The 14,014-nt window shown below is 42.8% G+C and overlaps 1 protein-coding gene across 1 annotated transcript in view; it reads left to right on the top strand.

Annotated features, from left to right (window-relative positions):
- Nucleotides 1–14,014, top strand: part of b4galnt4a (beta-1,4-N-acetyl-galactosaminyl transferase 4a) — a 350,679-nt gene that overhangs the window by 280,182 nt on the left and 56,483 nt on the right. Inside the window, exon 8 of the mRNA XM_080438341.1 lies at nt 5,929–6,007. Coding sequence (XP_080294467.1) covers nt 5,929–6,007 — 79 coding nt within the window. The remainder of the gene's footprint in view (nt 1–5,928; nt 6,008–14,014) is intronic.

Genomic DNA, 14,014 nt, shown 5'->3' with positions numbered 1-14,014 from the left:
GGTCAACATCCAAACAACTAGCAACTCACATTGACAGTGCAACCGGTTGGGGAGCTGGCTGTGCGTGCTCGCGCACTCGCACATTTGTATGTGAGTGTGAACACACACCACAAAATGGCAGCAGAGACAGGATCAGGGAGAGAGTTCTTAGGTGTTTAGGATATACACACTGCATACAGATTATACTACTATATATATAGATAAATAAGATATATATATCTTTGATAATAAATACCAGTGGTGTAAAGTAACACAGAAGTTTTTGATTTGTACCTTACTTGAGTTTTTATATTTATCTGTCTGTCTGTCTGTCTGTCTGTCTGTCTGTCTGTCTGTCTGTCTGTCTGTCTCCCCGAGTCCATTTTATGCCCATATATGGAGATCCCTGATGTCATCAGTATATGACGTCATAGTACTGATGGCATAGACTGACCTCCAAGTACTATGATAACGGGTACTACTCTAAGTACTCTGACAACGGGTACATCGGTTATTGCCTAACCGGTGGGAATGCGTCCCCAACGGCAATTGCCCTAGTTTTAGCTTTTAAATGACTGTAATAAGATTGATGGAAGCAGTAAGCGTGAGGTCCTCTCTCTTCCTGTGTGTGTTCATCATAACATGACAGCTATAGGCTCCGCTCGTTTGTCCTTCTATCGTTCTCCTTCACCGCTGGCACCGTCTCATTCCTCCACATGTCGGATGGAAACCTTCTATGTCCAAAGCCGTTCCTGTTTTTTGTTGTAAAAAAAAACAACACTTTTGTATGATGAAGCAAGGCATTCATTTACGAAAAAGAATTACATAAAAAGTTGATATATGGAGATAGGCTACGAGGTTTCTGCCCGACAGCAACGATATAAGTCTCTCACGCCTGATTTATACTAGTAGCCGATGTCACAACGCATTGAGAGCTTTGTAGATCTGCTCTTTTCAGCGCGAGACATGATGCGTGACCAAGTATAAATAAAATGATCTCTCTGTTTCTACCTGCTATTTGTTTTTATTTTATTTGATTTGATTAGACGTCATACAGGAAAAACACATGTTACATGTTCATCGGAGAAACATCAAGGATACAAACACAAGAAAGTCATGCGACTTATTTCCATTGTGGTCCTTGGTCTGAGACAAACAATAGATTGCAACAAAATACAGACAGTACAGCAATACACAATTAACAATCAAGAGCTACACTACCTACAGCATAAATACATAGGATCGCATTACAAATATAATGCGTGCGTGTGTGCGTGCGTGCGTGTGTTAATAAGCATGTGCAGCAGCTGTATCTGGTTTGACAGTAATATAACCTTCTTCTGATCGGCGTTTGGATCTATTATGTATTGAGCTGTGTGTGTGTGTGTGTGTGTGTGTGTGTGTGTGTGTGTGTGTGTGTGTGTGTGTGTGTGTGTGTGTGTGTGTGTGTGTGTGTGTGTGTGTGTGTGTGTGTGTGTGTGTGTGTGTGTGTGTGTGTGTGTGTGTGTGTGCGTGCGTGCGTGCGTGCGTGCGTGCGCGCGTGCATGTTACATAGCGTCAGATATCAGATAAATGGTTTTGCATTGACCCAGCTGTCAATCTCTGAAACTGAGACTTTCTGTTTGTGTGCAACTTATTTGGTGTGTGTGTGTGTGTGTGTGCTTGCGTGTGCTAGACGTAAAGGCAGACAGTTTAGATTGATTTAGATGTTGTGTTTCGGTTCAGAGTTCAGAGTATTTGGCACCGGGTCCCCATCTGAAAAAGTATTGTGCCAGGGACCCCCAGAAGAGAAGACGTATTTAATTATATAAATCAAGTATTTGTAAAAAGTATTTTTGAATATCCAACATATAAATGGATAAAGTAGTTTAACGAACACTAACGTTGAGTATATTTGACCCAATATAATATATTCCATAAAGAAATACTTCTCAAGTACAACAATACATGGCAAATTGAGGTACTCTTCTTTAATGTTTCAATATAAAATATCGCAAACATTTCATCGGGGGGCCCTATAAAAAAGCAATACCATAATAAGACCTCATGTAGGCAAAATCTGTGGAAAATGTGGGAATTGTTAACAAAGAATTCCTTTAAAAAAAATAATGGAACTGGGAACTCTTCTGCCCCATTCCTGGGATAAGTGAGCCTTGTCCAGTAAAGGCACAGTCTCCCTACATGACAACTGACAACTCTCTATCAAACAGATGAGAAAAATAGGAAAATCAAATGAGCAAGAGCAAAAGCTCGTACAAATAATTGCCAAAAATAGGCAAGGCTAAGAGGAAGGGTAGTGTTTCCTGAAGAGGTGGGTTTTCAGCCTGCGGCGAAAGAATGGCAGTGACTCTGCTGTCCTGACATCAGTGGGGAGTATATTCTCTGCCGTGACCGTGTATAACAACAGACTATATCATCATCTGTTTTTATGTCTGGAGACTACCGTCCAGGACAAACACACAAAAGTAATTTAAAAATGAAGTTCAGATAAGTATTACAAAGCCCCATAGACGGTCTTCCATTCCCACAAAACACGAGAGCTGGAGGGCGGAAGAAAAAACCTAATTAGTACTGGTCCTAAAGGATTATCTTCCATAAAATGTACAAATTGTCCCCATATTTCAGCTCGGGCCATTGCAGCAGGGCCTATTTCTCTTTATCCCCCCCCACCCCCAAGTGCTGGGAAAGGGCAAATAGGTTGAGTGGAGTCTAACGTGACGCTTTAGTTCCATGAGTGCACTTCGCAAGCCGCCACCAAGAGACACGTTTTATATTCATGAGCGTGTGACCTTAACACACTGTCCCCTGCACCACCCCTGCAATGATTTATGGGACGCAGAGGTTGTGGGCGGCACGGGCGGCATGATGTGGTGTGTGTTGTTTACATCCATGCCCCCCCCCATCCCCCCCCAGACCCCATCATCGTCCCACCTCAGCCTCGCAGACGGGTCGTTATCCAATCACGCTGCAAAGCGTTATCGCGCGTACACAGTACACACAACACGGGACATAAAAAGGGATTTGTGCGCGCATACAGCGAGTGCACACAACACCAAGCATAAAACAAATACGGCTTAATCCTGGCTCTCAACCTCCGATGTGAGCAACATGAGGACATGGTTTGTACCGATGGGAGGATTTGAACCACTTATGCCATTGGATAATTGGTTGGGCGGCGAAATGGAAATTCACTTTTTTATTTAGCATAAATAATTGAACAGCATTCTGTGTTAGTGCTCTATCTGGAATGAGCTCCAGAAGTCCCTAAAAATCAGATCACTGCCTTCCTTGGGTCAATATAGTGCAATGGTAAAAAAAAATATATATATATATATATATATATATATATATATATATATATATAGGGCAATGGTTTCCAACACTTTTGTTCCAGACTGTAACCGTTTTATTTAATTTCCGGCCTATCTGTTTTAGTTCTTTGAATATGTTGAGTATTCTCTGTCTTCTGATTCTATATTTAATATTGATGTATATAAATGTATTTCTGTATCTCGGCTACATTGAAAATGAGGGCTTGCCCCTCAACTATACTCCGAGTTGAAATAAAGGTTATGATGATTTTTCTGCAAGTTAGTCCAAAATGCGGATGCCAGGCTTGATGCGGTTAAACCATCATAACGTTGCTGTCGGGCAGAAGGACCCCCAAGGACCCCACTTTGAGAACCACTGTTTTACAAGTCACCTGTTGTCATTTCTATCACCTTTATCCACTTTATTCTTTATTCACAAAACCTTAACTTTGAGCTTGCCTCGGTTTGGTGAGATTATTTCCGATTCACATTCTCCCAAAGTTCTTCGTCGGAAGAGGACACGGAAGAGAGAGACGAGGGAAAAACTATTTAAAACAAGAAAATAAATACAGAAAATGCTAGAGACTAGCTCCTAGTACTACAGCATATCTCTGTGATTCAGTGCCCATGAATATGGAGGCGCCACAATAAATGACTCTAAAGCTCACCGTAGCAAATACTGTTCTGCAAATTACCCAGCTGCATCAGAGGAAATCATCATTATCATATTAAAGGGGTGTACTGAAATACCAAATGATCCTGAGCAGGAACACTGGGGAATGCCTTCAGGATGCACGTTTACCCACGCACCGCATGCAGAGACATATACACACAGGCATGGAATAGCGCACACACACACACACACACACACACACACACACACACACACACACACACACACACACATACACATGCACGTGCGCGCACACGTACATACAGTATACACACACACGCACACACACACGTACAAGATTATTGACCTTCATGGCCTTCACATTAAATTCCTGAGTGTCAATTTACATAACTCTGAGAGCGTACAAATGTAGCTACATTTGGTATGCATTCTCACACCCATTGTGTCAAATGGGTGACGGGGGCAAGATTTGACATTGCGTCAACCATTTGTCCTGTCCTGTCCTGTCCTGTCCTGTCCTGTCCTGTCCTGTCCTGTCACATGCTGAAGAGGACGGATGATTTAGGATTCTGCAAACCTCTTGGTATACAACTGGAACAGCGCTGTCAACTCAACTGAATTTGAGGTTGAATGTAAACACTAGGGGGCGGTAGTCGCCATCCCCTGAGACCCCAAATGACACCCCTGAGTGCTGTCTCCTTACACGGGAGACACAACGGGTGACGTTTTGAGCTTGTAGATCTGCTACTTTTGCTACTTTTTAATTTGAATCCTGAAAAGTAACAGTTTTGAACATAGGAGGTTTCCACCCGACAGAGACGATATACTGTATGGGAACCTCCAGATATCAGACAGAAATGTGAGATGCTTCCACTGGGCAACAGACTTGTAAACAAGCCGGAGCACAGAGTCACACTAGACGGATATTTAATTGCTTCCCCCTGGGCCAGGCGCAAGTCTTTATTTTGTCAAAATAGGTTACAGAGCGATGTTCAGGATATTAAGTTATTACTCTGCTGAAGCAATGCATGGCAGGGGATTGCGGCCGCTCCTCTGTGTGTGTGTGTGTGTGTGTGTGTGTGTGTGTGTGTGTGTGTGTGTGTGTGTGTGTGGGGGTGTGTGTGTGTGTGTGTGTGTGTGTGTGTGTGTGTGTGTGTGTGTGTGTGTGTGTGTGTGTGTGTGTGTGTGTGTGTGTGTGTGTGTGTGTGTGTGTGTGTGTGTGTGTGTGTGTGTGTGTGTGTGTGTGTGTGTGTGTGTGTGAGTGATTCCTTACCGGGGGGGAACAGCAACACACACAGCTTGAATCTGATCCATGTCCCACTCTCACCAGGAGTGTACTGTAGCTTGTATTAGAAGTGCATCTCATCTGAAGCCTATCAAATGTTTATTCATCGGAGACGTTGTTATCTTGTTAATGGTGTCAGAGGTAATGTTTTATTCACAGCCTCTCACTGATAATATGCTGACCGGCCGCTCCTTTCATGGTCCTCTCAGCTGTAGCTTGTCTGCATTGTAATGTGATTGAAGTCACATCCAGTGTGTTGGAAAGTACCTCACAAGTATATTGCAAGTACTCTTACTGTGTTTGAGTGGCTTTGTCATGCACTTTACCTTAGATAAACTTTTTGATGAAGAATCTACAGCTACTTTTGGAATGGCAAGTTATTATGTTTTCATGTGACAATCAGTTTTAAAATATCAGATCTACAAGCTCATAACCATTTTGTGACTTGAATTGAGGGATTGTTTGGAAGGGCAAATTAATTTGGAATGGTAACCATCATGATATGACCATATGAGACTTATTCAAAGTAGTCTACTGGCCCATGGAACTTTAATTTCTATGTTTTTACAGTATTACTATGTTAGTTTTCTTTTTTACCCGATCTTACTGGACTGCCATGAAAAACCAGTAAAATATTTTCAAGAGTGTGTTGCACGGAAAGACCCCCAATTAATATGATCTCTCTCTCTCTCTCTCCATCTGTCCCTCTCTCTCCCCAGCCTGATCTCTTCCAGACGATACTACTTTGAGGTCCTACACAAACAGGACGACAAGGGCTCGGACCACGTGGAGGTCGGGGTAAGTGGGAAGCGCTATAAGACCACAAAAATCTCACACAGTCTTTCTCTCTCTCTCTCTCTCTCTCTCTTTCTGTCTCTGTCGCTCGCTCTGTCAGTGTTTGTGTCCGAGGTAGAGAGGTGCACAGAAAGAAAGACAAATCTGTGTTATCCTCTCCATTTGTTCCATGTGCTGACATGCTCATGGCCCAGTGAGAGCCCCCTGGTTGGGCCATGGCTCCCTGTGTTGCCAGGCCAAACCTCTGGTCCCTGTGCAGAGGGGACAGGACTGCTGCTAATTTTACAACCTATCTTTACTGTCTTCAGTGGTGGAGAGTGTGCTTGAATACTGTACTTAATTAGCTCCGGTCCATTGCGTTAGAAGGAGTTCTCCTTAACGCTATGTTACTTTTCAATCATTGCTCATAGTGCAGCCTCTCGACTGTAGTAAAAAAATATATATACACTCTCGCTACTCACCAAAACAAAGACTGTTTTAAGATGTTGAAAGCCTACTTTCCTTAGTGGGAACACTCTGAGCCCCCCACCTCCCGTCTAAAATATTATTTTTGGCCAGAAAAGAAAATATTCCACCGGATGGAGAAAGCAAATGTATTACTCCACTGCGCCCCCTACAGATCTGGTCAATGGAATTTTTCTTCCTAGTTCTTTCGTTAGAACTCCTTCTAATGCTATGGACCAGAACTAGTGCTTAATCAAATATGTTGAGTATCGGTGCTTTGCTTGAGGTCTTTTTTTCCCCATACTTATGACTTCCACTCCATTTCATTACAAAGACTATAAATTGTACTTCACTATTGACTCCACTACATAACATTACATTCTCTCTGTCCGCCGCACTTCTGCACGCGCTTCTTTGCCCCAGTCAGCGTCTTCATAAAGTTATCCCCCCCACCCTCACCCTTTTGTAAGTTTCATTTCCTGCCGTTTGCCTCTTGCCTCTGCCTTCATGGCGTCTCTCTGCGCCGGGGTCGTTCCGGGGCCCGAGGTGTGCATGCTCAGAGATCAGGGGAGGCTAATTTTTAAGAGCAAACGTTCTAAACGCGTGTGGTGTATTTGGAGTGGGAGGGCAAGATGGAAGGGAAAGATCAGTGGGACGCGTCTCTCCCTCAGCAGGCTCCAGGTGATCGGAAGCCTCCACATCCGTCCCTCCTTCCAGAGAACTGTAAAGTCATTTACTTTTTTGTACTCTTCCTGCACTGTAGCTGTACCTTCCTTGCGACTGCCTTTCTGCCTCCCTCCATACTTGGGTGGGCCAGTGGATCCCAAATCTTTCAGCTCAAAACCAAAAAGATACATTCGGCATCTCCCTGTGACCCTGCAAACATACAAAAATACATTGTGAATTATAGAAGAAGGTTAATGACAAGAATGAGTTTTCCTTCTATTTTACGGAACGGAGCAGGAATTATAGGGAAAGAGAAGGGGAGGGGAAATGGTGAAACAAAATTTGATTGATTGATGCTCCACTGCATCAACTGAAAGTCGAGTGCTGAAAAAAGTTAGTCATGCCAGTCACGCAGTGACAAGTGACGGCTGTCAGTCTGTAGCTTCATGTCTCTGGCTTCCATGGAAAATGACTTGTAGCCTGTTGCTATGTGACCACTGAAGTGAGTGCAACATCACATTCACATTCAGAACTTTGTTGGCAGGCATTGAACTACATCCAAGGAGATCAGTCACGCAGCGACACAGCAACACTGTGAGCAAACACCATTATTGAGACGCCAATAAACAATTATCTCTAGCCCTGTCGCTGTCCTTACCTCCTGTCACTGTCCTTACTTTCACTCTGTCTCCTTGTTGTCACCTTTCCCAGATCTTTTTAAGCAGCAGCACATGAGAGGCTGTGTTATGTCTGTGGTGATTATACAGATCAAAGCTACGGGTGTTGCTGCTATGGTTTCAGCTTAGCTAGTCCTTGTTGAGCCCAGGTGGGCTCGATGCGGTTGCCTTTGGATTTCAGAACGGACCTTCCAGTGAGGGGTGGCTGTGCTGAGGCCAATTTTACAAATGCCTTCTAAGCCAGTAGTTCTTTCACGATTTTTCTAAAATGTTCCTGCCGCGCTGCGAGCTTGTACAGTACATCTGCTATTTTTGAATAGCCAACGCTATCTACATCTAAAATGACAGATGCTTGCCTGGTTTTCATAGGTTAAAGGCTTCACACACAGGGAACTAAGATGATCGCAGATGAGACGGATGTGTGTGGGTCAGAGAGGGATTGAGACTCGAGGCTGGGTCAGTTATCTTCTAGGGCCCCAACCCGACCCCACGGTATCCATGCAGAGCGGGCAGTCGGGAGGCCAAGCAACCGTACTATTCCAGTTGTGTAAGGCATGTGTGGCTGAAGAAATCACCTTTGAGTGTTAACCTATATATACTGTACGTAATAATATTTGATGTAAATATATATGACCCCAGGGGCCCCTGGTATAGTTTACAATGGACCATTTTGGACCTTTGGGCTTTTTGTGTTATCGTTTTAGCATAACCTTTGACTGTACTACCTGTACTGTTAATACATTTGTTAATAAAGGCCCCTGAGCACCAGCCCCATTGGCCCAGAGTGGTCCATAATCCTTCAGTGCTGTGGGTGTTTGTTAGTATGTACTGTACACCTCAAGCGATGACACTTCATAACCACATTTAACTAGTCAGAGAAACACAACGTCTTGAACGATAAAGGGTTACTTATTTACGTATTGAAAGAAAATTAATGGTGATAGAAGATGAATGTTGTTAGAAAATGTGCAGTTAGAACATTAATGTTGGTTGGAATGGGAGTTGAAGTGTCCGCATCAGAAAGCATGAAGGGTTGTGGGTTGATTTGATTAGGGTTTAGATACAGTGGGTGATTGGTATGCAGGGAGGAATCATCTTGACAGGCGTGCCAACTCCATTAAACCTGGTATTCCTATTTATTTATTTATTTCAACAATAGCAGATCTACAAGTTTACAACGCATTGCAAGGTGTTGTGTTGTGAGCTTGTAGATCAGCTCGTTCCACTATTAAATATACAGCGTAGAGCAGTGGTTCCCAAAGTGGGGTTCAGGGACCCTCAGGATTCCTTGAGAGGTCTGTAACTCTTGAGATTGTACACATTTGTACACTCAGAGTTATGGGGGGGGGGGTCCTTGAAATTGAAATGTTTGAGAAGCACTGGTATAAAGCTCAAGTGGTTAAGGCCTTGGCCTTAACCAACAACAGATGCTCATACCCATGCTGTCCTAGAAGATGGATAGGATGCGAGGGAGGGAGGGCAGAGGGAGAGCTCTTCCCTCAGTGTTTGGTGATAATTCTTATTCACACCATCGGCTCTCCCATCATGCCATGGAGATGGCCAATCAGCATGACCGTGATCGTGTGTACACAGAGGCAAGGTCATGTGCAAATCTGTCTTCCATTCCAATCACTCTGTCTCTCGCTCACTTGTTTTTGCTCTCTCCATTTCTCTCTTTCCCCCCTCCCCTCTCTCCCCCCTCTCTCCTCTCTCCCTCTCTCCCTCTGATTGAGCAGCCAGCGTGCCATGAGGCGTTCAAAGTTAGTTTGAACTGGTAAAAATAAATTAATGAAGCAGATAAAAGCTTGGCTGCAAATCAAGACTTGTGTGTGTGAGCGTGTGTGAGAGCACTTGTGTGTGTGTGTGTGTGTGTGTGTGTGTGTGTGTGTGTGTGTACAGCACACACACACACGCACACACACACGCTAACCTCGCTCCCAGACAACCTGTCTTAGCCAGGTCCCCTTCCTGTGATTTAGCAGAGGAATACATTTCGCACCTTGACAAAAATAGCAGATTTATGGTTGACCAGCCGACAGCAGCATTAGCCTATAGGGCTCACATAAATCCAGCCCAGCCCGGGCCACTCATTTGTTAAGTAGCAGATAGTAGTAGACAGACTCACACGGCTCCACAGTGTTTTGTTTCCGAGCCGAGACTAAGATAGCGCTGTTTTTTTAAAGCCCCCAGCTTGTGGAGGCTAAAAAAGACAAAATATCAGATTGTGGTGCTATTATAGTGGATTTTGAGAGTCGGAGAGAGTTATATTACAACCTCTTGGCCACTGAAAAGTAAGATAAATCACGCTTTGTTTGCCTGTGTCCTTTCATTCAGGATGAATGACGGAAAATGGTTTTAGACCAGTTTTAGACGGGAGGGGACAGGTTAGGAACACATTGTACCCTCCAGGGAAGCAAAACAAGCGTTTTTATATGTATGAGCAGACAGCAAAGTCCCCTAAGAGTTAGTTTGACTCTGAGGGGTTCAAAATATACCTTCTGACGGTCAAACGTTTTTCATCATGATTTGTGTGCATGGGGATCTCATCTTAAACATAGCAGATCACATTGTAGATCGGCTATTTTCGCTGCGTGACACTATCGACAAAGTATAAAATAAGGCTTAAGCTATTGGTTCTCTAAAGTTGGGTCCGGGGACCCCCCAGGGGTCCTTGATGGGTTCCAGGGGGTCCCCAGGTAAAGTAGTTAACATAGCACCACAATCATCTTAACCACTTTATCCATTTATATTCAAAAATATTCAAAAATATATTCAAAAATAGCAGATCACTTTGTGCCGCGCCGAGAGCTTGTACATCTGCTATTTTGGAAAATAATTAGAAAAATATCGAAAATGTTTGGAAAACTTTGAATAATTTTGAATTCTCTCTTCTATTCTGGGGGTCCCAGGTACAAAACCTTTTCAGATGGGAGGGGGGGGGGGGGTCCGCGGCCAAATATCAATATATCAATATCAATTTGGGCGTCCTTGTCACCAAAAGTTTGAGAACCACTGGTGTAAGCGGTTAATAGGAGTCACTCTGAGCTCTACTGTACGTACTGTAGCTGTTCCACTGCTCTAATGAGCTCACCGTTTCCCCGCAATTAACATCAAATGAGAGGGTTTTATTTTTTCCTGTATATTGTTTATTATGAGTGCTGGTGGAACACAGGAAAACGTTAGAGGGTGTAATTACCCGTGGAGCAAGTTGAGTTTGCTCAATTCCCTCTGGACCTTTCTTAAAACTAAAAAGCCCTTTTCTACTGACCGACGGAAAAAATGCCAGCTCTGCGTCTTGTTCTGACGGGCGTTTGGCCATAAAACTGCCTGATTGAGAGACTGAGAGAGAGAGAAGAGAAAGTCAGGCCTTAATTAGTTGTGGACATTTTATGGAGTGGTGGAGGTGTGAGATTTAAATGCTGCCTGTCGTCTCTGTCGTGTGGAAACCTCATGTGGAAACCATTATGTCCAAACTGTCGATTTACGAAAAAACACAAAAAGATGTGGAGATAAGAGGTTTCTGCCTGACAGCAACGTTGTGTTTTAATGGTCCAGGTTTTACCTCTTGACTCACACACCAGTTAGTTCACACACTCAGATGTTCAGAGTAAAGGGAACTGTGTGCTGTTTGGACAAAACATAATGACACAAATTTATTTACTGTTTTTTCTTTTATGCATAATATGTTCTCAAACCTTTTCTGCCTTGATGTTAGTTAAAGGTAGGGTAAGTGATTTGCATTGGTTAAAATAAGTGTTAAATATTCTGATAGTACTCATTGCTATAGAGTGTTTGTTCAGTATTAGGAGTCTCCTTGTCTCTCCAGCTCTTTATTAAACAGAAAATGCATTTTCGTTTCAGTTTCAGTTTCATTTCCAATTTTATCCAACCAGGACAGAGAACTCAATCAGGATACAGATTAAACAAGTGAAATTGGAAGTGATGACACTAAGAAATGAGCAGGCAAAATTGGAACTGGAACACTATACAAATTAAGCTTAAAAATGGGTACTTTCTCCTGATTGGTTGAGATTTTGACACCTACCGAAAAATGTATTTTCTGTTTATTAAAGAGCTGGAGAGACATGGAGACATCTGTTACTGAACAAACACTCTATAGCAATTACTATCAGAATATAGTATTTTAACCTTTTAACAAAATACTTTTTGTTTTAACCCAAAAATATCACTTACCCTACCTTTAAGTCTGAATTCAACTAAACTCATCCTCCGGTATCACAAACCACTGTAGATTAAAGGCGTAGTATGTAACTTTGCCCTGTGTTTACATAACCAAACTACAGTATATATTAGGGCTTTCACCAACTAGTCGACTAGTCGACTAGTATAACCACTAGTCGACCTTGTTGGTACTAGTCGAATAGTTAAAAAAAAAAGTTAAAAAAAAAAAAAAAATGTATGTCATAGTAATGGCCCATCTTACTATTATTATTATCCTCCTGACTTAATTTTTTATCAAAAGGGGGTCAAAAGTATGCCCAATAAAAGCCTATTATTGGGCAATGGGGATCCTTGGAGATGCTGCTGTGGTGCTGTGCCAGAAGCGCTTCCCTTAAAACGCCATAAAAATAAGGGCAGGAGGATAATAATAACAGTAATATAGTAGTAGGATGGCATTAAAACAATGCCCCCCCCTTTTTTTTTTTTTTTTTATATGTACATTTTGACTAGTCGACTACCACTGGGTCAAATTAGTCGACCTGTAAAAATCTCTAGTCGTGAAAGCCCTTAGTATATATATATATATTTACATTTAGAGTAGCCAATTTAGTCTCCCCAATTGAGTCGTTATGCCAATTAATTCCTCCCCACACACATTTCTGTGTTGTCACTGCTGTTGACTCACCTGCCAATGAGGAGCCCCCAACAGGAGGACGTAGAGTCTTCGTGCTACTCCTCCCGCACAACACGTGCCGCCCCAGCCCGTAGGAGTACGTGCAATAGTCCATATTCACACGGCGGCCATTTTGGAATTTAACATTTCGTTGCTGTGGCAACTGGGGTGGCATTTCATTGACTTAATGGCAATATGGCCGCCGTGTGAATATGGTCTATGACCAGTATCACCCTCACCACCCGGCTTCCCTCCCCCAAACACGGGCCAATTGTGTTCGTGTAGACCAGGGGTCGGCAACCCTAGATGTTTAAAGAGCCATTTTGGACCAAAACAAATCATACAAAATATGTCTGGAGCCGCAAACAATATTTAAGCCTTATAATGAAGGCAGCATAGGCATATTAGCCATATAAAGTGTATATTAGCCTATACAAATTACTAGTTACTTGCAAATAGTAAATGAGCATTCATTTTAATGTTGTCAAAATATTCCACGCAGCAGGATCAGTGTTGCCAGATTCTGTGAGAGAAACAAGCGACGAGGTCTATGAAAACAAGCCCAAAAGAAGCGACCAGTTTCACCACTTGAGCCCTATTAAATCAGCTATTTTCAAAAATAATCTTGAAAGCAAGCCCAAATAAGCAACTACACTTCAGAAACAAGACAAAAGAAAAGCAACCAGCAACTGAATATTTACAAGCGACTTTACAGGAAAACAAGCCCAAAGTCGCTTATAGTAATCAGACATGGCAACACTGAGCAGGATTAGCGCGCACCACAGGACTTACTTGATAACTTTTCATTGCAGAGCAAACATTCAGGAAATCCATCTGAAGTGGCAATGAAAGCAAATGCCTCTGTCCACAAACTGTTAAATCCTCTGTTTTCCTCAGCTATCTTTCTTTTTTGCCTTTAGAATCGATAGCGTAGCAGTGAACCACACACCCACCGGTTTGTTTACATGGCTGGCTGGCGCCGTGCCGAAACGTGTGTCGCAGGCTATGATGTAATTCTTAGTTGACAGAATTGTTGAAACTTAATATTTATTCTACAAATTTTTACAACATTGGAAAACGTAAGAATGTTTGTGTCACGTTTGGCCTCATACAGCAACCATAAATTAAAAATGTTATGTTAAAAAAAAGTAAGTAGAAATATTAATTATTTCTTATTTTTTTGTAAAAATGTGTAAAGCTTCAGGGAGCCACTAGGGAGGAGTTAAAGAGCCGCAAGCGGCTCCAGAGCCGCGGGTTGCCGACCCCTGGTGTAGACGCTCGACAAAGCCGGTTGCACCATGGTGGATTTGAACCCACAACCTCCGTGGTGGTGGGCAGTGACTTTACCAGTGCACCACCCGAGCATAT

Source organism: Gymnoscopelus braueri, assembly GCF_963280865.1.
Source record: "Gymnoscopelus braueri genome assembly, chromosome: 9".
Lineage (NCBI taxonomy): Eukaryota > Metazoa > Chordata > Actinopteri > Myctophiformes > Myctophidae > Gymnoscopelus > Gymnoscopelus braueri.
This window is presented reverse-complemented; position numbering and strand designations above follow the sequence as displayed.